Source organism: Carassius carassius, chromosome 14 (assembly GCF_963082965.1).
Source record: "Carassius carassius chromosome 14, fCarCar2.1, whole genome shotgun sequence".
Taxonomy (NCBI): Eukaryota; Metazoa; Chordata; class Actinopteri; order Cypriniformes; family Cyprinidae; genus Carassius; species Carassius carassius.
Window position 1 is genome coordinate 27,470,317 of NC_081768.1, and position 23,651 is coordinate 27,493,967.

The 23,651-nt window shown below is 42.2% G+C and overlaps 1 protein-coding gene across 1 annotated transcript in view; it reads left to right on the forward strand.

Moving 5' to 3' along the window:
• The window catches only part of agpat5 (1-acylglycerol-3-phosphate O-acyltransferase 5 (lysophosphatidic acid acyltransferase, epsilon)), a 35,505-nt gene that overhangs the window by 4,664 nt on the left and 7,190 nt on the right, over window positions 1-23,651 (forward strand). Inside the window, exons 2-6 of the mRNA XM_059566796.1 lie at window positions 8,024-8,093; window positions 8,278-8,393; window positions 9,044-9,133; window positions 12,888-12,978; window positions 20,942-21,103. Of these exons, the coding sequence (XP_059422779.1) occupies window positions 8,024-8,093; window positions 8,278-8,393; window positions 9,044-9,133; window positions 12,888-12,978; window positions 20,942-21,103 (529 nt within the window). The remainder of the gene's footprint in view (window positions 1-8,023; window positions 8,094-8,277; window positions 8,394-9,043; window positions 9,134-12,887; window positions 12,979-20,941; window positions 21,104-23,651) is intronic.

The window sequence follows — 23,651 nt, forward strand, 5'->3', positions numbered from 1 at the left end:
TATAAAGAGTGAAGAGTAGCGGCCCTAGCACTGAGCCTTGAGGTACTCCATACTGCATTTGTGATCGATATGATATCTTTTCATTCACTGCAACGAACTGATGGCAGTCATATAATTACGATTTAAACCATGCTAATGCACTTCCATAAATGCCAACAAAGTGTTCAAGTCTATGCAAAAGAATGTTGTGGTCAATTGTGTCAAATGCAGCACTAAGATCCAATAGAACTAATAGAGAGATACAACCACGATCAGATGATAAGAGCAGGTCATTTGTAACTCTAAGGAGAGCAGTCTCAGTACTATGATACTGTCTAAATCTTGACTGGAAATCCTCACATATACCATTTTTCTCTAAGAAGGAATATAATTGTGAATATAATTAATTTTATAGCTACAACAGTGCATAGTAACACAGTGTTTTGTTCCTTGAATTCATCACATTTTCAACGAATCAAGTGAGCCAGTGATTCAACAGTCCATTCAAATGGATTCTCTTGTTTCCTTTCTAATAGAATCAGCCGTTTTGAACAGAAAGTTTGATTTGAACGATTCAATAAATGCTTAAACCATGGTTTTGCTGTCACCTACTTGCGGTTTTATTGTCATCATTATTTATCCATGACAGGCCTAAACCAGAAAAGGTGCCAGCATTAGCCTACTACCAGCACACACAAAAAAACACATTTAGCTAATTATTTACCAAAATTCATCAATTTCAGGCCCCAGAAGGAAAAAAAAACGTATAAATAACAGTTCAATAAGGCAAATTTTTCAATAAAACCTTTTTCAAAATTATGATTTAGTAATTTGTAATCGTTGTGAAATTAGCTACAGGACCCAACCCCCCGCCCCCCGAAAAAGAAACTGAGTTGAGGAAAGTGAGTCGTTCGCTGCGTGAGGTGAGTGTGTATACTGATGCACCGCTGGCCTATCAGTGGTAAACTCAGTGGCTACTTGCAATTGTATGGTGAATTCCAGCGACAAGTCGGTAACCTTTTTTAAATATTAGGACCGTTTATTTTGCATATCCTGTGCGCTTTTGTCATTGGAGGAGCAGTCGGTCAATCCCACCTTTCCAGTAAATACGACTTGTGATTGAACTGTACGTCAGCAGACAGCAAAGCATTGGCCAAGAGCAGAAGGCCCTCCCTCCAGGCTTTTTTGTTAGTTGCGAGGTTGCGAAGCTTAATTTTCGCTCAGTCTGAGTTTCAGAGCAGAGCTGCGTGACAACGCACAAATCGGCACAAATCGAGTCGCAAGCTCGCAACTGTGTGGGCGTGTCTCCGCAAAGTGGGTGTTGTAAACTCGGCTCTGAAAAAATTTTCTGCAATAGGAGTGCTAATGTAATGTAATAAGTTTCGCTCCTTAGAACAGTATCTTAAAAACCATTTAATGGTAGGTGTGCACATGAAGTCTTTGCGCACTTTCTAGAATTCACACTGTGGTAAGTTTGCACACTAGTTCTCTGCATTCTTTCTAAAATCCTATATGGTGAGGGCTTCACGCGATTGCTTCATGCCCTTTCTTAAGCTGGTAAAAGCCCCGTTCATCTTGGGCACCACTCCACTTATGTTTTATCAGGATACCTATTTAAACAGCGTGTTGCTACTAGGGATCTGTTGAGACCGTTCCTTCAGCAAACTTATGCAAGAGCAAGCTGTAGCCCCTGTGTGACAGGCAAGACTTAGTATAAATGCTAGGGTCTTATCCCTTTAAAGTAATCTTTCTTGATTCCAAGCCCTGAGCTCTACCCTGGGCCTAGGCCCTAACAAGTAAGTTTAAGTATGTAGCCTAGGCATTTGGCCTCAAGGGATAATGTCACGGATAGTCATCTAAAGTCACAGGGGCAACTTCCATGGAAATGGTAGAGTAGGTATTTAGTGCTCGCCAAGGTTCTGGCCTGCACTCCCCTCAGCATGGCGGCATGGGTATGCTGTTCCCCATAGCGAACCCTAGAGGACCCAGTTTGAAGTTCCCTTGAAAAGGAACATCTCAGATTATGAATGTAACCGTGGTTCCCTGAGTAGGGAATGAGACACTGCATCCTCTACCATGCTGAGTGGATACATTGTCCTCTACTTCCTGTTGGCCTTCTGTAGCAAATTGTAGCTCCGTGTAGCTGTTTTTATTTTATTTTTTCTCTAGAATCTTTATCTTACTATCACTCTCTGTTTTTTAAAGTGGTAAAATATAACTTAATTCACACCATATTTCTGATATTATCGATCAATCTTATCAGATTAACTGTGATCGTTCACTTTTATTTTATATCCGTGAGTGCAGTACACCTGCAAAGCGTTAGCACTCGTTAGCTTGTCATTAGCGTTTTCATTCGAACCTATCGCTGTTTTCTTTTTTCCTCTCCCTCGCTCCAGTTTTTCACAAGTTCATCAAACAACCGCAGTAAGAATATTTCATCAAGCACGGTGAGTAATGGCTTCTCCCGTCATTGCTACTTGCACCTCTTGCCACATGTACAGTTTATCTATCTCTGTCGCTGATGAGGGATTCACATGTGATAAATGCAGGGAAATAGTTAGGCTGACAGAGAAGATCTCAGAATTAGAGACACGCATCCAAACTTTAATTGAGGACAGTAAGAATGTTAGGGCTCTAGATACGGCTTTGGATGCGTCTAGCTCAGGGATTCCTGTACATTGTTCGGTTCCGGAAACAGAGCCCCAGCAGCAGGGCAACTGGGTGACGGTGAGGCAGCATAGTCGTGGGTCAAAACACCGCTCTTCTGTTCCGATCAAAACATTAAACAGGTTCTCCCCACTCAGTGATGCACCCACTGAGAAACCTGATGAAAGTGCTCTAGTTATTGGTGATTCTATTTTACGGAACGTGAATATAGAGACACCAGCCACCATAGTCAAATGTTTACCGGGAGCCAGAGCGCCTGACATCTTGGCAAATTTAAAAGTGCTGGCTAATGCTAAACGTAAATACAGTAAGATTGTTATTCATGCCGGCGCTAATGATGTTCGACTTCGCCAGTCGGAGATCACTAAAAATAACATTAAAGAGGTGTGTGAACTTGCAAGCACGATGTCAGACACTGTAATATGCTCTGGTGCCCTCCCTGCTTACCGTGGTGATGAGATGCATAGCAGATTGTCATCACTCAATGGCTGGATGTCTAAGTGGTGCCCACAGAATAACATGGGTTTCATAGACAATTGGACGAGCTTTTGGGGCAGACCTGACCTGTTTAAAAGAGATGGTCTTCATCCCTCCTGGGGTGGCGCCACTCTTCTCTCTAGAAATATGGCAAATAGTCTTAGTGTTTATACTTGACTAACTGGGGCCCAGGTCAGGAAGCAGACAGGCTGGCTAAACCGACCGTCTGCTAGCTGCCTCCCGTCACAGAGGTCAGTTAATTCTCAGCACATAGAGACTCTTTCACCTAGATATCACACTATAGAGACTGTGTCTGTTCCCCGAACTAGAAAATACAAAAAACGTCCAAACCAAGTTAAGATTAACAATTTAATTGAGGTTCAACAAATAAAAAACAGAAGCAATATGGATAAACAAATGATAAAGCTTGGCTTATTGAAAATCAGATCCCTTTCTACGAAAACACTTTTTGTAAATAATATGATCACTGATCATAATATAGATGTACTCTGTTTGACAGAAACCTGGCTAAAACCTGATGATTACATTATTTTAAATGAGTCCACCCCCCAAGATTACTGTTATAAACATGAGCCACGTCTAAAAGGCAAAGGTGGAGGTGTTGCTTCAATTTATACAACGTTTTCAGGATTTCTCAGAGGGCAGGCTACAAGTATAACTCGTTTGAAGTAATGGTGCTTCATATAACATTATCCAAAGAAACAAATGTTAATGATAAATCCCCTGTTATGTTTGTACTGGCTACTGTATACAGGCCACCAGGGCACCATACAGACTTTATTAAAGAGTTTGGTGATTTTACATCCGAGTTAGTTCTGGCTGCAGATAAAGTTTTAATAGTTGGTGATTTTAATATCCATGTTGATAATGAAAATGATGCATTGGGATCAGCATTTATAGACATTCTGAACTCTATTGGTGTTAGACAACACGTTTCAGGACCTACTCATTGTCGAAATCATACTCTAGATTTAATACTGTCACATGGAATTGATGTTGATGGTGTTGAAATTATTCAGCCAAGTGATGATATCTCAGATCATTATTTAGTTCTTTGCAAAATTCATATAGCCAAAATTGTAAATTCTACTTCTTGTTACAAGTATGGAAGAACCATCACTTCTAACACAAAAGACTGCTTTTTAAGTTATCTGCCTGATGTATCCAAATTCCTTAGCATATCCAAAACCTCAGAACAACTTGATGATGTAACAGAAACTATGGACTCTCTCTTTTCTAGCACTTTAAATAAAGTTGCTCCTTTACGCTTAAGGAAGGTTAAGGAAAACAGTTTGACACCATGGTATAATGAGCATACTCGCACCCTAAAGAGAGCAGCCCGAAAAATGAAGCGCAGCTGGAGGAAAACAAAACTAGAGGTATTTCGTATTGCTTGGCGGGAAAGTAACATATCCTACAGAAAAGCATTAAAAACTGCTAGATCCGATTACTTTTCTTCTCTTTTAGAAGAAAACAAACATAACCCCAGGTATTTATTCAATACAGTGGCTAAATTAACGAAAAATAAAGCCTCAACAATTGTTGACATTTCCCAACACCACAGCAGTAATGACTTTATGAACTACTTTACTTCTAAAATCGATACTATTAGAGATAAAATTGCAACCATTCAGCCGTCAGCTACAGTATCACATCAGACAGTGCACTATAGACCCCCTGAGGAACAGTTCCACTCATTCTCTACCATAGGAGAGGAAGAATTGTATAAACTTGTTAAATCATCTAAACCAACAACATGTATGTTAGACCCTATACCATCTAAGCTCCTAAAAGAGGTGCTTCCAGAAGTCATAGATCCTCTTCTGACTATTATTAATTCCTCATTGTCATTAGGATATGTCCCCAAACACTGCTCTCCTTAGAGTTACAAATGATCTGCTCTTATCATCTGATCGTGGGTGTATCTCTCTATTAGTTTTATTGGATCTTAGTGCTGCGTTTGACACAATTGACCACAACATTCTTTTGCATAGACTTGAACACTTTGTTGGCATCAGTGGAAGTGCATTAGCATGGTTTAAATCGTACTTATATGACCGCCATCAGTTCGTAGCAGTGAATGAAGATGTATCCTATCGATCACAAGTGCAGTATGGAGTACCTCAAGGCTCAGTACTAGGGCCGCTACTCTTCACGCTTTATATGTTACCCTTGGGAGATATCATCAGGAAACATGGTGTTAGCTTTCAGTTATGCTGATAAAACTCAGCTCTATAATTCTTCGCAGCCCGGTGAAACACCAATTTGAAAAACTAATGGATTGCATAGTCGATATAAACTGGATGACGAGTAATTTCTTACTGCTAAATTCTGAAAAAACAGAGGTGTTAATTATAGGACATAAAAACTCCGCTTGTAATAACCTAGAACACTGTCTAAGACTTGATGGTTGCTCTGTCAATTCTTCGTCATCAGTTAGGAACCTAGGTGTGCTATTTGATCGCAATCTTTCCTTAGAAAGCCACGTTTCTAGCATTTGTAAAACTGCATTTTTCCATCTCAAAAATATATCTAAATTACGGCCTATGCTCTCAATGTCAAATGCAGAAATTTTAATCCATGCATTTATGACCTCAAGGTTAGATTATTGTAATGCTTTATTGGGTGGTTGTTCTGCACGCTTAGTAAACAAACTACAGCTAGTCCAAAATGCAGCAGCAAGAGTTCTTACTAGAACCAGGAAGTATGACCATATTAGCCCGGTCCTGTCAACACTGCACTGGCTCCCTATCAAGCATCGCATAGATTTTAAAATATTGCTTATTACTTATAAAGCCCTGAATGGTTTAGCACCTCAGTATTTGAATGAGCTCCTTTTACATTATAATCCTCTATGTCCGCTACGTTCTCAAAACTCAGGCAATTTGATAATACCTAGAATATCAAAATCAACTGCAGGCGGCAGATCCTTTTCCTATTTGGCGCCCAAACTCTGGAATAACCTACCTAACATTGTTCGGGAGGCAGACACACTCTTGCAGTTTAAATCTAGATTAAAGACCCATCTCTTTAACCTGGCATACACATAACATACTAATATGCTTTTATTATCCAAATCCGTTAAAGGATTTTAAGGCTGCATTAATTAGGTAAACCGGAACCGGAAACACTTCCCATAACACCCTATGTACTTGCTACATCATTAGAAGAATGGAATCTACGCTAATATTTGTCTGTTTCTCTCTTGTTCCGAGGACAACGTGGCCACCAGATCCAGTCTGTGTCCAGATCAGAGGGTCACTGCAGTCACCCGGATCCAGTACGTATCCAGACCAGATGCTGGATCAGCACCTAGAAAGGACCTCTATATCCCTGAAAGACAGTGGAGACCAGGACAACTAGAGCCCCAGATACAGATCCCCTGTAAAGACCTTGTCTCAGAGGAGCACCAGGACAAGACCACAGGAAACAGATGATTCTTCTGCACAATCTGACTTTGCTGCAGCCTGGAATTGAACTACTGGTTTCGTCTGGTCAGAGGAGAACTGGCCCCCCAACTGAGCCTGGTTTCTCCCAAGGTTTTTTTTCTCCATTCTGTCACCGATGGAGTTTCGGTTCCTTGCCGCTGTCACCTCTGGCTTGCTTAGCTGGGGACACTTCATCTACAGCGATATCGTTGACTTGATTGCAAATAAATGCACAGACACTATTTAACTGAACAGAGATGACATAACTGAATCCAATGATGAACTGCCTTTAACTATCATTTTTGCATTATTGAAACTGTTTTCCTAATGAATGTTGTTCAGTTGCTTTGACGCAATGTATTTTGTTTAAAGCGCTATATAAATAAAGGTGACATTGACATTGACATTGAAGAGTTAAATCAAAAACAATAAAAAGGAAGATAAATTCCTTCCCTTAAAAACTGCACAAAAAACATGAACATTAAAAATTCTGCTAAGTCCATTAAAAAGTCCTTAGTGTTTTGGGGGTCAATAAATCATTGCAACCAAAAGAGGCTTGTACAAGTTCCAGAGCAAACAACTGCAGTTCAAAACTATTATATTAATTTGAAGCAACAGGATGACAGAAAAACATGTATTTATATTTGGAGGCCTAACCTCCACCTCATCCTATTGTACGTGGGGAGTTAAACAAACAGTTTGAGAGAAGCAGTTCAGAAAAGGAGCTGAAATCCCCAGTAGGGAGCCAAGTTTCTATCAGAAAGAGAAAATTCATGTGACAAGCAGAGAAAAAAAAAATCATTGATAATAAATGTCTCATTTTCTACCAATCTGGTGATGATCAAAGCCATCCTAAGCTGAGGTGGGTGATCAGAAGAATCCATAGAGTGTTTTGCCTGAGTTATAAACAAAGATGGCCCATACACACTCCTTTACGCAAAAGCTGAGGAGAATGGACAGCAGGTTTATACTGTTTTACTTCGTTGTTGCCCCCTTAGTCAGGGGCAGGCCTAGTTTTTATCTATGGGGTGCTTTGGTCTTTCTTGGAGGGGCTGTAGCACCTGCTAGCCCCTAGCTAGCATCATGACCATCAGTATATCAGGGCAGGCATGTTTGTAACCATCTTATTTTATCAATTGTGCTGGTGCAGCCATCACTCATTAACAGTTCAGCTTACTCATGGTTCGGTTTGTGTCACCGTTTCAGTCATGGTGTTTGGTACGGTTCGGTATGTGATATGTTTAGGGGGAAAAAACTATACTGTCAAATAAAAATAAAATAAGAACAAAAAATCTTACTACAATCACAAATAAATACAAAAAAAATTAAACGATAATAAAATAAATACTGCGTTTCAGGTTTTTGGTAGGTAGATAAGTTTCAGAAAGTTTTTTTGCATTTGTGTAAGATGTTTTGCATAGTGTGTTCATTAAAAATAATCTTTCCAGACTGTCATTTATGGGGACATACCAAAGAAGAAGGAGAATGTGATTTACCTGTCAAACCATCAATCCACGGGTAAGTCTCAATGCTCTTACATATAAATGTTACAAAATAGTTTATGCATTCCATTGGAAAACTTTTTTTTTAATTTGTATTTTTATCTGTTAATAAATAATATGGTACCACACAGTATATTTCAGTATCATGGTATCTGACACCATCACTGTACCATTTGTAAGGGTTGTGTTCTCTATTGTAGCTGATTGGATCATTGCCGACATGTTAGCGATTCGACAAACTGCACTTGGACACGTTAGATATGTCCTGAAAGATGGTCTGAAGTGGCTTCCTTTGTATGGATGGTATTTCTCACAGGTGGTATATGCATCTAGTTCAAAACTTTAGATCTTTTATGTTCCTGGTTTTTGAATGGTTTTATATACATTTTACACAAGTTTATTCTGCTTGTGTTCCATGAATATTAGGAATATTCTTAAGCTGGTAAAAGCCCCGTTCATCTTGGGCACCACTCCACTTATGTTTTATCAGGATACCTATTTAAACAGCGTGTTGCTACTAGGGATCTGTTGAGACCGTTCCTTCAGCAAACTTATGCAAGAGCAAGCTGTAGTGAATATTAGGGGTGCTCCGATCATGATCGGCCGATCGTTATGCGCATCTCGTCAGTAAAGCCGGTTCTCTAATCAGCGGTAAATTCCATCAGGTGCGTGATTTCACATAGATGCAGCTGTTACTACATGGAGCCATTGTTAACTGAGAAGCTGTGCAAATCCACGTTCATTTTCAGCGTTTATTTGCGCATCTTCTCAGTTAACAACGGCTCTGTGTAGTAACAGGTGCTCTATGTGAAATCACGCACCTGATGGAATTTACCGCTGATAAGAGAACCGGTTTTACTGACGAGATGCGCATAAACGATCAGCCGATCGTGATCGGAGCACCCCCTAATGAATATGACTAGTTATATGTTTGTGGTTCATGACTATGATTGATGTCATTCACAGCATGGAGGTGTGTATGTGAAGAGAAGTGCCAACTTTGATGAGAAAGCCATGAAAAAGAAATTATCTTCTCAGACAAAACTGGGTACACCTGTGAGTATATATCCATAACACTCACTAAAGGAAAATCCAGAACCTGTGTTTTGCTGGACTAATGAAAAAGCAGATGTTCCATATAAATTAAGATTAGGAACCATTTAAGATGTTAAGATGTTATTAAGGGATGTTATTAGGCATAATACAGAGCAGAGTTTGCTCTGGTTACTCTGTCACTGCTTGACACATGTATATAGAATTAATGTGATGTGCCGTCATATGTCTGTATCCAGTAAATTAAATGTTTTCTATAATGGCTTCTGTTGGTAAAGATCCAGAATATATCATCTCTGAAACATATTTTGATGGACTATGATGTCTTGAACTCCTCTAGGGCTCTTCACTTTTCAGGTGACACTTCTAGATTTTTAAAAAAGTGAGATTTAATTTTAGATTTTTAGGTTTTACATTTCTAAACCTGTTGTCAAACTAAAGAAAACATTATAACATGCTTTTACTCCACAACATGAGACAAATGTTTTAAATAACTTCCATTTATGATCTGATGTGGCTTCTCAGAATGATACAAAAATAGTCAAGTCACCTTTACTTATACAGCGCTTTTAACAATATAGTTTGTAACAAAGCAACTGAACAGCATTAAATAGGAAAATAGTGTGTCAAAGCAAAAAGGCAGTTCATCATTGAATTCAATTGTCATTATCCAACTCAGTTCAGTTTAAATAGTAACTGTGCAATCATCTGTGCAATCAAGTCATCAAAAACGCTGGTAATTAAGTGTCACCAAATTAGAAAGCCAGAGGCGACAGCAGCAAGGAACCAAAACTCAAAAATCAGTGACAAAATGGAGAAGTTCATGCTGACCAGATGAAAATAGTAGTTCAATTCCAGGCTGCAGCAAAGTCATATTGTGCAGGACAGTCATCCGTTTCCTATAGTCTTGTCCCCGGTGGCCGTCTAGGAGAAGTTCTGGAAAAATTGTGCCCAGATCTTTTCCCATCCCTTCTCCAGTCTAGTCTAAAACCTTGACCGTGTCGACTGTCACTTTGTTCGAAAATCTATTGCACGAATCGATTGAACCAACCAACACAAGTTTCGAAAACAAAAATAGGAAATTGATTTTAACGACCTTCTCTCAGAGCACGTCCAGGTTTATTTTATTTATAAATTTTTTGGAGTGCATCCAGTTTATGTATTTTATTTTATTTTTTTAACACGTCACACAAGCAACTGCAGCTTCGGACGCACATGCATAACAGCAAATAATACTTCTGCACAATGTTTCTCTTTTTACAACAGAGATGTGAATTCTGCCAGTATTCAGACAGTATTCATACAGATACAGATTCGGGCTAGAATCGCAGTAATTTTTGCAAATTTTTTTTTTTTTTTTGTGGTTGAAATTTCTAATCGTAAACACAGCCATGTTGAAGCCTGCAGTAAATGTTTTGCATTATGGCAGTCCACTCTGCTTATTGTTTTTTGAGAATGTTGCACTCCTGTTTGTCATTGTTCACAAAACTTCACGCCAATAAATCATCAGAAATATTGGTCTATACCAATATATTGAATCTTTACATTCGTCCTGCTTGTTGTCCCTGGATTTACCTATATTTGGTGTTATTTGCCATATAAAACGTATTTAGACATGCAAAATTGATTTTCCAGTCGATTCAATGAACACTTGTCACTCAAATCAAAGTTTTTCACAGAAGTGACAACCGAATAAAGCAAAGTGAACGGTCTCTCATTTGAAGGTTGCATTGACAACCAGCGGTGGATGCAAGTAAAACAGTATAACAGTACTAGGCTGTCAACGAATATTCTAAATTCGAATATATATTCGAATAGTTTTTAAAAAACAAATTTCGAAGGTGAAAATTAATATTCGAATAAAAAAAAAAAAATTTGGAAAAAAGGCCTGCGGTAGTAGAGGCGTGGCTGTCTGCTTTGCGAGTGGGCGCGCTAGCACGCCTGAGGGTTCAGGGACAGGTCACAGCCTCACAGGAGTCGCACTGTCTGGCACAGCATCACTGCTGAAAGTTGACGCGTCTTCATGGAATATGACAGCAAGTGCAGAGCCCAACTCGACTGCAGCAGAGAAAGCGAGGTAAAATTGTTGACCCGCGAGATAAAGTTGTATGCAAGCTATTCAAGATACAGTTAGCATACCATTCAACCATGAGGTCACATCTCAAAAATGTGCACCCAAATGAGCATGGCATAATGTGTGGAACTCCAGCTAAACAGTCACGTCTTGACACTTAACGTTACTTTGCATCGCCCGCCACAAGCTCTTTGTCTGCAACACGACAAGAGGCCATAACGGATAAATTAATTTCGTTCATTTGTAAGGACATGAGACCGATCAGTGTCGTGGATGGGGCACGCTTCGGGGAGTTCTGTCAAGCAATGGATCCGAGGTTTGATTATTTATCGTTTCATGTCAAGGAAAAGTTCCATGTTTACCACAGCACAGCTTGCTCGAAGCATTCAATGCCAGTTCTATATGCTGTAAAACTTCAATTAATATTAATAATATTTGTTTCAATCACTGAATGAAGCCTGCTATATTTGGGACAGATTTCGTGACCTTAAATTGCTTGCACAAAACTCTTGATCATCACTGAAAAATTTGTTTGTTCATTTAAACTGTTATGCGCAGAGAGGGTGAGAGAGCGTGAGGTCTGCAGTCTTGGCCATTAGTTGATTTCCTTGATTTTGTGTAGGTAATACATTGTCAAATATGTTTAAACTTAAATAGACTACCTATACAAGTAGTTATGTCTCTTTGTATTATTTTGTCTTGTTATTGACGTAATGCGCGTCATTGACAACATGCGCCACCAGATGTTCGAATAGTTCGAATATTCGAACGTCATTTTTGAGCAATTTTGACAGCCCTAAACAGTACCTCATTTTTTTTCTTCTCACCTGAAATTCATGCAATAAACATGTTTTTGACAGATTTAAATTTGTTTGTGGTCTATATAGCCTGCATCAAAATGAGGTTTGCAATTATGCGCCCGAAGGCACGGGTTGAAGACCCAGTCAGTGATGTCACGATATGCAAATTTGTTTCAATTCATACCTACGTAATCACCATCACCAAAATTTACTTTTTTTTTTTTTTTCTTTACATTGAAACATGAAAAATGGAGACCTACCTACCGACCCTTTTCTTTTATTTATTTTTTTACTGTTACTGCAAACCAAATATTTTTAAGGATGCAACCTAAAAATCCTTAACGGATTTGAAAATCAGAAATGCGTTAGTGTGTTATGTTTAAACCAGGTTAAAAAGGTGGGTCTTCAATCTAGATTTAAACTGACATTGTGTCTGCCTCCTGAACAATGTTAGGTAGGTTATTCCAGAGTTTGGGAGCTAAGAAGGTACTATCAAATTGCCAGGGATTTGAGAATGCAGTGGACATGGAGGACTATAGTGAAATAATAGCTTAATAATAGCAAATACTGAGGTGCTAAACCATTGAGGACTTCATAAGTAATAAGCAAGATTTTAAAATATATACTATGTTTGATAGGAAGCCAGTGCAGTGTTGACAAAACCAGGCTAATATGGTCGTACTTCCTGGCTCTAGTAAAGAGCTCTAGCTGCTGTATTTTTGACTAGCTGGAAGTGCCATGTTTTGTATTGTCACTCCATAACAGAACTGAGAAATGCCTTGATTAGAATCTGTCACTTTACAGGACGGTGGTAGACTTTAATTTACTAAAATTAGTAAGTGATGCAGTTTTATGATTCTTCAACTGTTTGTTTTCTGTACAGATGTATCTTGTCATCTTTCCAGAGGGAACCCGCTACAACCCTGAGCTCCAGAAAGTGATCAATGACAGCCAGGCTTTTGCTGCTAAAGAAGGTATCGTCTCCCCTCTATACAGACACCCTTAAGATCTGTACTTGTTGTTATTATTATACAGATCTGTCCATATTGTGTCATACATCTGAGTGCAACAGGTTTTTGGAGAAAAGGGCTGGGGTTTTTTTATTGGATGATTTTACTCATCACGTTCTATGTTGTTGATTTGGATTTTGAGATGTAGGCTCTGAACTCAAAAGTAAAGTCAGATAAATGCAAGCTTGCAGGAGCAGACTATTGGCGAAGTCCTGTATATGTCACCAGATAGAAGTAATTTCACAAGAACATCCTGTTGTGACATTTTAAATGTATGTTTTCTAGGTAAAAATGTAATTAAAAAAAAAATAATAATTTAAATGCAAGTAATATGAATTTAGAAAATCAAGTTAATTTTCATGTAGACTGTTAAGGAACAATTCACCAAAAAAAAATGTAATCAGTCATTAATTATTTAACATTGTGTTTATTTGTTGTTTGTTGTTATTCAGTAAGTCATTATACAGTATTACTTGGAAAAATGATATTTATTTACTGTTATACATCTGTAAGACATTACAGTGCTTCACTCGCACTGACTCTTATTCTGTCTGAAAGAATGAAAAGACCGAGCTGAAGGTGGAGCGATTCGACCAATCAGATGAAAGCAGTGTTTCAGCTCCGCCCACAAGTGCGAATGAAATATTGAAGCCATAAACCGAAATGATCAAAATGTACACGGACCAACTGTCTTGTCCATGTTCACTCACCCGAATCCTCTTCTTGAGATTTGAGTCTCTGACTTTCAGCAAGCCCCGCCTTGTTCACGCAGTGATTGACATGGCGGGAGGGGGCGGAGACGTGATCGGCTCGGAATGCATTTTCAATGTGGACATTGAATTTTGCTACATTCATTGCGGGACATTGAATGAAAATGCAATCTTAAGTGTCTTGACTTTGAGTGTTAATGCATTTAAGAAAAATAGCATTTAAATAATAATTTTGCCACAGTTTTTGCTTGAACATGTTATACATATCTAAACATTTCTGTAATACATTTTCATTTTCATTTTGCAACTTGTAAAGCGTTACAATTAGTATTCATTTTACATATTAAAACTGATGTATGAAATGGCAAATGAAAATTATGTAATTTAATTTTCATTTTCATTTCGCACCAAACGTTGCACAAATGTATTGGTAAATGTAAATACAGAAATGCATTGTCATTTTACATATTGCATTGTCATTTTGCATATTACATCCCAAATTGAATATTGCTACCCATATGCTTCCATAGATCTGTAGCATATGCAGCAAAAATATTGAAGATAAATTGGCGGTTTATTCTTAAACCAATCAGCGAGCTCGAATAGTGGAACAATTGTTGATTTATTTTTTGTTATTTAATTATATATATATATGAAATGTTATGTTGTGACTTAGACATTTTTACATATATTAACAATATTATTATTTATTTTAATAGTAATTGCCGGCCCACCTGCAATACCATCTGGGCCGCGGCCCACAGATTGAAAACGTACTCGGTTACTTACGTAACCTCGGTTCTCTCTAGAAGAGGGAACGAGTACTGCATCTTAGCTAAGACGCTACGGGAAAAGTCTCTTTCCACGAAATACTGAAGCAAAAAAATTATCCTTAATTTTGAATTTTTGTAAAGCGCATTTGCAGCAGTACACAGCCATAGGCGAGACGGCTCGCTCGCTCATTGGCTGCTCTGCAGCAAGTGCACAGCCTATCGAGCACAGGCTGATGCAATATCAGACCAATTAGGACGCTTCGCGCCCATCACGCCACTTCCCGCCGAAACGGGTGTGGCCCAACCCTATAAAAGGAGCTCGAAAAGGCTGACTCACCTGATTTATTTCATCGCCGAAGCGAACCAGAGTGAATCGTACGCACGGCAGAGAACGCAGTACTCGTTCCCTCTTCTAGAGAGAACCGAGGTTACGTAAGTAAACGAGTACGTTCTCTTACGAGAGTTCTCTAGTACTGCGTCTTAGCTAAGACGCTACGGGAACCTCATGTAAAACGCTGTGCGCGCAGGGATCACACACCAATAAACCTGAAGCAACGCCCAGGATTTACAGTGCACAGTCACCCGAGGGACTCACAGAGAGCCCAGGACAGGAGAGGGGGGGAAAGCCTTCCGTCCCATATCTAGCAGCACCCGTAGATGCGGCAATACAATCATCACACAGTCGAGGCAAGGCCTGACCAATGTGGCAATGCGGGTCTTACGTAATACTGCCCATATAACAGTCGGTAGCGCATAACGCTCACGAACTTAGAATTCCCATCAGGGCCCTGATTCGGCTATACCGACAGCAGCCTTACTTGCAAGGCGGGAACCTCCAGGTTATAAAACCTGATAAATGTAGACGGCGAGGCCCAACCTGCCGCCATACAAATATCCTGCAAGGAGATCCCAGTAGACCAGTCCACGACGAGGCGACGCCTCTTGTGGAGTGTGCTCTGACGCCCAGTGGGCACTGAAGGCCCTTGGAAGCGTAAGCTAACGCTATGGCGTCAACTATCCATCTGGATAGAGTCTGTCTCGAAACAGCCATTCCCTTGGAACGTCCACTGAACGAGACAAACAGCTGCTCAGTCTGTCGAAAAACAGCGGAGCGAGACAAATAAGCTCTTAAAACCCTAACAGGGCAAAGAAGACTCGAGTCTCCATCCTCTCCTGACACCGACAGGGCAGACAGGGCAATAACCTGAGCCTGAAACGGCGTGTTGAGGGACTTTGGCACATAACCGTGCCTAGGTTTGAGTATGACCCTAGAGTCATTAGGCCCAAACTCCAAGCACGACTGGCTCCCCGAGAGCGCGTGCAGGTCACCCACACGCTTCACTGAAGCGAGAGCCAACAAGAATACCGTCTTGAACGACAGATGCTGGAGGCTAATCGATTGGATAAACTCAAAGGGGGAACCCTTCATGGCCTCCAAAACCGTCGCGAGGTCCCATACAGGGACTGACGGAGGTCTGGGAGGATTCAGCCTCCTAGCTCCTCTAAGGAAGCGGATGACCAAATCGTTCCTTCCTATTGACTGACCCAGCGCCGTTTCAGAAAACGCTGCGATGGCCGGCACATAAACTTTGAGCGTGGATGGGGCTCTGCCCTTATCCAACAGCTCCTGCAGGAAGGAGAGAACCTCCGTCACCTCACAACTAAGGGGTGAACATCCCCGAGCTGTACACCAGCTGGAGAACACCGACCACTTCGAGGCATAGAGCCGTCGCGTCGACGGAGCCCTAGCCTGAGTGATGGTATTTAGCACTCCCACTGAGAGATCAGCGGGTAACCGTTGAGCGCCCACACATGGAGGGACCACAACTCCGGTTGAGGGTGCCAAATCGAGCCCCTGGCCTGCGATAGGAGGTCCCTCCTCCAAGGCACTGGCCACGGGGCGATATCTGCTAACCGCATCAAATCTGGGAACCATGGTTGGTTCTTCCAAAAAGGTGCTACAAGCAGTATGGAACATCTCGTTTCTCTCACCCGTTCTATCACGTGCGGAAGGAGGGAGACGGGAGGGAAAACATAAAGCGGGCAGCACGGCCATCTCCGTGATAGCGCGCTTTCGTTCTTGGAAAAGAACGCGGGGCAGTGAGCGTTTTCGTGGGACGCGAAGAGGTCCACCTCCGCCCTGCCAAATCTCTCCCACAACAGCCGGACTGTTTGCGGGTGTAGAGACCATTCGCCCGTGGGAATGTTGTTTCTGGACAGCCTGTCTGGACCCAGATTCTGTAGCCCAGGCACGTGCACTGCCCTCAGCGAGCGCAAGTTGCACTGAGCCCAAACCAGGAGGCGTTCCGTCAGCCTGTACAGGTTTCGGGACCCGAGACCGCCCTGGTGATTTATGTAGGACACCACAGACATGTTGTCCGAACGGACTAAGGCGTGGTGGCCTTTGAATTGGGGACAAAAACGCGTCGGCGCGTTCTCCACTGCCAGCATTTCCAGACAGTTGATATGTTGGAGCTTTTCCCGTTCTGACCACAGGCCAAAGGACGGTCTGCCCTCGAGCAGCGCTCCCCATCCTGACGTGGAGGCGTCCGTCGACACCATCTTCACTGTCGAGGAAGTCCCCAGGCTTTCACCTGATTGGTACCAGTCGATCTCTGTCCAGGGTTTCAGGGCTGTAATGCAGCCTTGATTGACCTTGAGACGCAGTCGACCAGATATCCACGCTCCGCGCGGTACCCGCGCTTTCAGCCAGAACTGCAGGGGGCGCATGCATTTCATCAATGCCCTGTTCAGCTGTCTTAGATCCAGTATGGGCCTGAGACCCCCGTCTCTCTTGGGCACCAGAAAATATCTGCTGTACAGCCCCCCCTTGCTTTGAGCTTGAGACACAGGCTCTATAGCCCATTTGCTCAACAGTTTTGATATTTCGGCCCGAAGTAGCTGTACTTCTTCTGTTTTTACCGTGGTTTCGACGCGCGCTAAAAAGCGCGGAGGGCGTCGAGAAAACTGTAGCGAGTAGCCTCTCTTTATAATGCCTAGCACCCAATCCAAAACCCCTGTAAGCGCTGACCATGCATCCTCATGAATAGCTAAGGGCTGGATGCGAAGCGCGCTCTGTTGCCTGGGCAACGGCGGCGCTTCGGTGTGCTGCAACATGGGCGTCGCGCCTGTGGCATTTGAGGCGGGGAGCGCGCTGATCACAGCGGGCAGATCGCTCCTCCTCGACCCCGTCTCGGCGCTTAACCGATCGAGGGAGGGCTGAGCGGGTCCCATAGGACTCATGATGTCTGCGAGTAACTGTGGGCTGCAAATGTGCACATTTACTGCTTTTGACTCGCTGTCTGCCTGGGCAGATCGTACGCGCACGGGTTTCGTTTTTACAGAAACCACGCGCCGTGTGTGACATAGTGTTTGTGGGCACTGAGGAGTGGTCACGTTTACTATGTGGTGCGCGTGACCGATCTGAGTTGATCTTATAGGCGCGAGCCCTGTGTGCAGGGCTGTGCTTATATGTGGAGATGGGCACTGAGGAGTGGGCAGCGTCACTACATTTATAGCACCATCGGCCGTGGCCGGAACACCAGAAATAACACTCTTTTCGGGAAATATCTGGGTAGCCGTGATAACTGCTTTTGTGTGCAGGCAAGCGGGCACTCGTGCAGGCTTGCGCATTGCAGAAGACGCTGAGACAGTCACAATTCTTGGAACTGCAACAGCGGCGCGTTCGGGTGAGAGCTCGGCCGCAGCGGAACTCATACAACGGCGCTTTCCTAGCAGTGCTAGGATGCTTTCAGGGCTTCTGGCTTCACCGCAATCCTCTGCCGCGGCTCCCGCGGTGCGGGGCGATGGCTGGAAGAGCAAGAACGGGGTCCCGCGCGAGGAACGCAGCGCGCTCAGACTCCTTGATGTCAGAGAGTGTCAGCCACAAATGCCTCTCAGCCACCATAGCGGAAGCCATAACCCGTCCCATGGCCTGTGCAGCGGACTTAGTAGCGCGGAGGGAGAGATCCGAAGCACTCCTCAGATCTGCGAGACAGATCGCTTCAGGTCCCATCTCATCCAGCTTGCGGAGGAGATCGCCCTGGAAAATCTGCAGCGTGGCCATGGTGTGCAGTGCAGACGCAGCCTGCCCAGCAGCAGAGAAGATCCGTGCGAGCAGCGATGACGTCATGCGGCATGCTTTGGATGGCAACGCCGCCTTAGTCCGCCGTCCAGCAGAGGGCGGGCAAAGGTGCACTGCAATAGCCTGTTCCACCGGCAGAAGTGACAGGTAGCCTCTGTTCTTAGCATCGTCCAGTGTGGAGAATGCTGGTGAAACAGATGAACGAACTCTCGCCCAGAAAGGAGCGTTCCAAGCTTTCGCCACTTCTTCGTGAAGCTCAGGAAAAAAGGGGGCGTGCTTTGAGCTGGGAGAAAAACGCTCATCCGGGAGAAAGCTACCATCCAGCCGGGAACGAGAAGGGGGCGCTGGAGCAGACCACTCGAGCGTGAGTACTCGCATCAGCTCCTTATCGATATCCGCCCGTCTGCTGGGCCTCTGAGCAGAAGGCGCGAGATCCACGGAGCTCGCCCAACCCTCACTGCCCGAAGCAAGCAGAGAGCACGTGTCCTCTTCCTCCGACGCGGCCCTGAGATCCACTTCCTCCGATGACGCGGCAGCAGACAGCGGACGCTGACCATCGGGAAGCGATGCAGGGGAGGCCGGTGAAGCGGGGGGAACCGGCGAGCTCGGCAGAGCTGGAGGCGGTTCCGGTAGACGCTGCGAGCGGCGCTTTTTACGGCGCTGCGGCGCAGCGGATGATGCAGGCTTCATGAAGAACGCCCGGCGAGTCCTCAGAGTCACCATAGGCATTAACTCGCAATGAGGGCATCCGCCGTCAGCGAGCATGAGCGCTGCATGGTCCTCACCCAGGCAGGAGACGCAGATGACGTGACGATCTCCTTCGCTGAGCGGGGCTCTGCACGAGCCGCACGAGGGCATCTTTAAAAAGACGCAGCTCTTTTATGAGTGTGCGTCGCAGGGCGAACTCACACAAGGATATAAAAGGATATAGGCGCCGGACAGCGCAGCAGGAACGGCAGTAGAAGGCGGCGAGGCCAGCAGCTTCAGAATGGCTCGTCCCGCTGATATGCCTCTCAGACGGCGCTTGCTTCCTCCGTGATCCAGCGATGCGTGAGCTTCGCTGAAGAGATGAAAAAGTAACTATAGCCGGGCCAGTGCAAGCCAGGGCTTAAATCGGGCCGGGCCGGGCTCATAGCCTCGGGCCAGTAGCACCAAGGCCAGAATAGCGCAGTGTTTCCACAGTCGGGGCCTGAAGTACGCTGTGCGTCACTAAAACACGCCCTTTACACGCCTCTCAGAACAACTTCACGAAACCCCATAATTTCACCAACAAAGAGAAGTTATCAGAAAACTAAGAAATAAATCACTGTAACATGTGCGATCACACACGAACGTGCTAAAAGTGGCCTTTTGTTTGCATGCTTTGTTAAATATTTTAATTCAAAAGCATTGATGTTTTACTATAGAATACATGATACATTGATCATAATGAATTAATTTATCAGGACTCAAAATTAATCACACAGAATTAAATGTATTTATATTTTATTTATTTTTAATGCTTATGAAAATAGCCTGCTTATTCAGTCGAGTCTGTTTCTGTTTATTTGTAGTCACAGTAGCCTATACGTCACATTAAGAATGAATGATAATATCTCTATTTTTATAAAAGCTCCCGAACATAAAACATTATTATATTTCAATGATAGGCTACATGGAGCTAATGACTTATGACATAGAAGTTATTAAATAATTACACAATTGTGCTGACATCTGCTTTCTTCAAGCGGTCATATTTACCATGTTTACTATGGTAATGTTAATGTTTAGCGTGCACAGTCTTTTGCATTGTTTATAAATATTTCTGCCTTGTATGGTGATTATAATCTACATCAGATCAAGTTATTGCAAAGACTCCTGCTGACTAAGAGTGAGTTTTGAGCTCTACTTATAAAAAAAAAAAAGTCTTTAATGGTGGCGTATAGCTGTTATTTTTCTGAAATGATCCACGGTGCTGACGCTCTCCAGACACGGAGAAACTCCGCCTTTGTTCAGAACCACTCCTCTAGCCCCAGCTGGCCCGCTTTGGCCCAAGGTTTTCGTCTGGCCAAAAAACCCTGGCCGTTGGCCCAGAGGAAGCCCCGACAAGGCACGATCAAGCCCCGGAAGTGATACTGGAAACGCGACTGGCCCGGGCATGCACTAGCACGCCCGGTTTAAGCCTGACAATGGAAACGCGGCTTATATGTGCTTAAGTACACCATATTTCCCAAAGGCATTGTAAATCTATATTTAATTTTATAATATATTTTTCTGTCAATTATAGATGGTTAACATTTCATAATGTTTTCGCAATTAACTAAATAAAAGTTTCTCAAACTAATTTACTTGCAATAATCATGTTGTCTTGCCTATTGCAGGACTTGCTGTGCTGAAGCACGTTTTAACTCCAAGAATGAAAGCATCACACGTTGCCATTGAGACTATGAAGGAACACCTGGATGCTGTATATGACATAACCATTGCATATGAGGGAAAACTAACAGCAGCCGGCCAGAGACATCCAGCTCCTACAATGCCAGGTATGTTGTTGTTATCATACATTTAGTTTTCAGTTAAAACAGCATGTTTACTTTAATCAGCTGAAACTAGCACAGGAAAGAAGGCATTGATTGAGGGCTGGGAAAAAATAGATATGTGAATTTCCTGCTATTTCCTGTAAACATTGAGTGTTACAATGTGTTATTTTCCATTGGTTCCCAAAAACACAAAAGCAATAATAGGTTTCATGCAGAAAACATCCTGTTTTTCACAGGAATAAACAGTCTCAACATTTCGGTAGCTGTTAGGATATTGTCACTTCCTTTATAAAAAAAATAATAATAATGAAAAAAAACTATTGAGCAACAGGCTGTCACAATATCAAAGTTTCTCTCATGCGTCACCATTTCTGTGTCCAAGTGCTCTCTAAGATCCCAGAGCAAACAACAAACTGAGCTTATACAGTACACTCAACGATGTGCTGAAATACTACAAAAAAATTATAATTCTAATAATAATCATGATCCTGACCCTCATCTCCATACTGAAATCTGAGTTGGCCAGAGAGATTCATCTTTTGATTAATTAAAATATTGGTGTCTGTGACACAGTGAGCTTTGAGACTGTAGTGTTCACCAAAAATTTTTAAAGCTTCGCTTAAAGGTATGCTATAAATGGATGGTGATCATAAATAGCTTTTGAAACCTAGTAGAGTCTTGAACCCAGAAAGGGTACTAATTACAACATTACTTAGCAAACAAATTTTAATAAAAACTTATGTTCGTAATCCTTTTAAAGGATATAATAATAATATAATAATGTAAATAATTTATTAATTAACACGTTACATTTAACAATGTATATTGTAAAACCAGAACCTTTTTAAATATAGAAAATAACTTTTTACAGTTTACAGAATAGACTACAAGACTCTGAACAACTTAGTGAAAAAAAAAAAAAACATTTGTTTTCCTTGTTTCTTTATTATTACATAGTGGCCCACCACAGTGTAATTTGTTCTACCACATTTTCATAATGATCTGAAAATAATTTTTAAATTCTCATTAAAACTAAATATCCAACACTGTGTTTTTGCTTTGCCTAATCTTTAATTTTAAATAAATTGCAATAATGTACTGCGCTTTCCTTAAATCACAAAAGGCTGTGATTCAATTAAATAATTATGGTCCGTGTTCATTTACATTAGAGCAGCTCATGATTAGGTGTTTCACCGTCTTAGTGACTCAATTCACAAATGTAGCCAAAAAAAAAAAAGAAATGATCCTTTAACACTTGCACTCTTTGATACTTGCTTTCTTTTTTATAAAAAAAAAATTATCCTCTAACACTAACTTTTTTTTCTTTTAAAAAAAGAGAGACCTTCTAACACAAATTATCTGTATTCTTTTTCTATTCTATCTACTCGTTTTCTTTTTATTATAAAAAACAAAAAACCTTGCTACATGTACTGTGTTAGGCTAACCAAGACTTGTCAGAGCACTTACAACTTATTGCTTTTTTGAAGGTTTTGATTGCTTCTGTTGTCCTCATTTGGTAGTTGCTTTGGACAAAATCATCTGCTAAATGCCTAAATATACAAGTAAATTCTATCTGTGCATGGACGGGGAGTTCCCTATCAATACTTCACTCGTACTGCGTCTGCTAAGACGCTTTGAGAAACTCCTTTTTCTCCAAATACTGAAGACTTTTTTAATAACGCAGTGTAACTGCATGACCATTGATACATGCAGTGTATTAAAAACGAACCAATGCCTATGGCGACACAGCCAGCCAGAGCCCACCAATATGGGTGGTGCATCTGGCTATAAAAGCTTGCACTTTGCCATAGGATCCTCAGATTTCTTCTCCTTCAGCGACAACTAAGTTCTTCGCTGATCTACAAGACTCGAAGCCCAGCTGATCCACTGCTGCGGTCCGGCGAGCCTAAAAGAGTTTATTTCTAAGAGGTAAGTTCTAGAGGGGGGACATTTCTAGCAGTGTTGTTGCAAATGTTGCACTGCGAGTGTGGCTTGTACCTGAAATCTTAAATGATGCAGAAGGGCAGTGAGTACTTCACCTGTCTGGGCAGCCCCCATGCAGATACTGCTCTTCATCGAGACAGAATGCTTTCGCTAAGAGCACAAGTCTCGCTCTTTTCCCCTCACGGACTGCCTTCAATTGAAGGCAGCCCACTCTCTCGTTTCTCCTCTCTCAGCAAACCTCGGAGAGAGAAACGGCAGAGTCAGGGAATTAAGCAACCGATTCTGAGTGATCGCATGCATGAAGATCAATGAAATGGTTATGGTTAATATGCTGGATTATTTTAAAATGGTAATTTAGTTGTACTTTCAAAATGTGTTTTAAAAATGTAGTATTCTTTCTGTTTAGGCTTCTGACCACTTTCTATGATTTTGAAGACCCTGAGAAAAAGTGGATTAGGGTTGTTCCCCCTCCACGCTTAAGGTCTATGTAGCAGCCATAGCAGCCTTACACTTTTTGAAAGAGTCAAGGAGGCTCAACCTGCCTCACCCTGTCACCACCCCTACATGGGACCTGTCCATGGTGTTGAGGGCTCTGAAGAGCTACAGT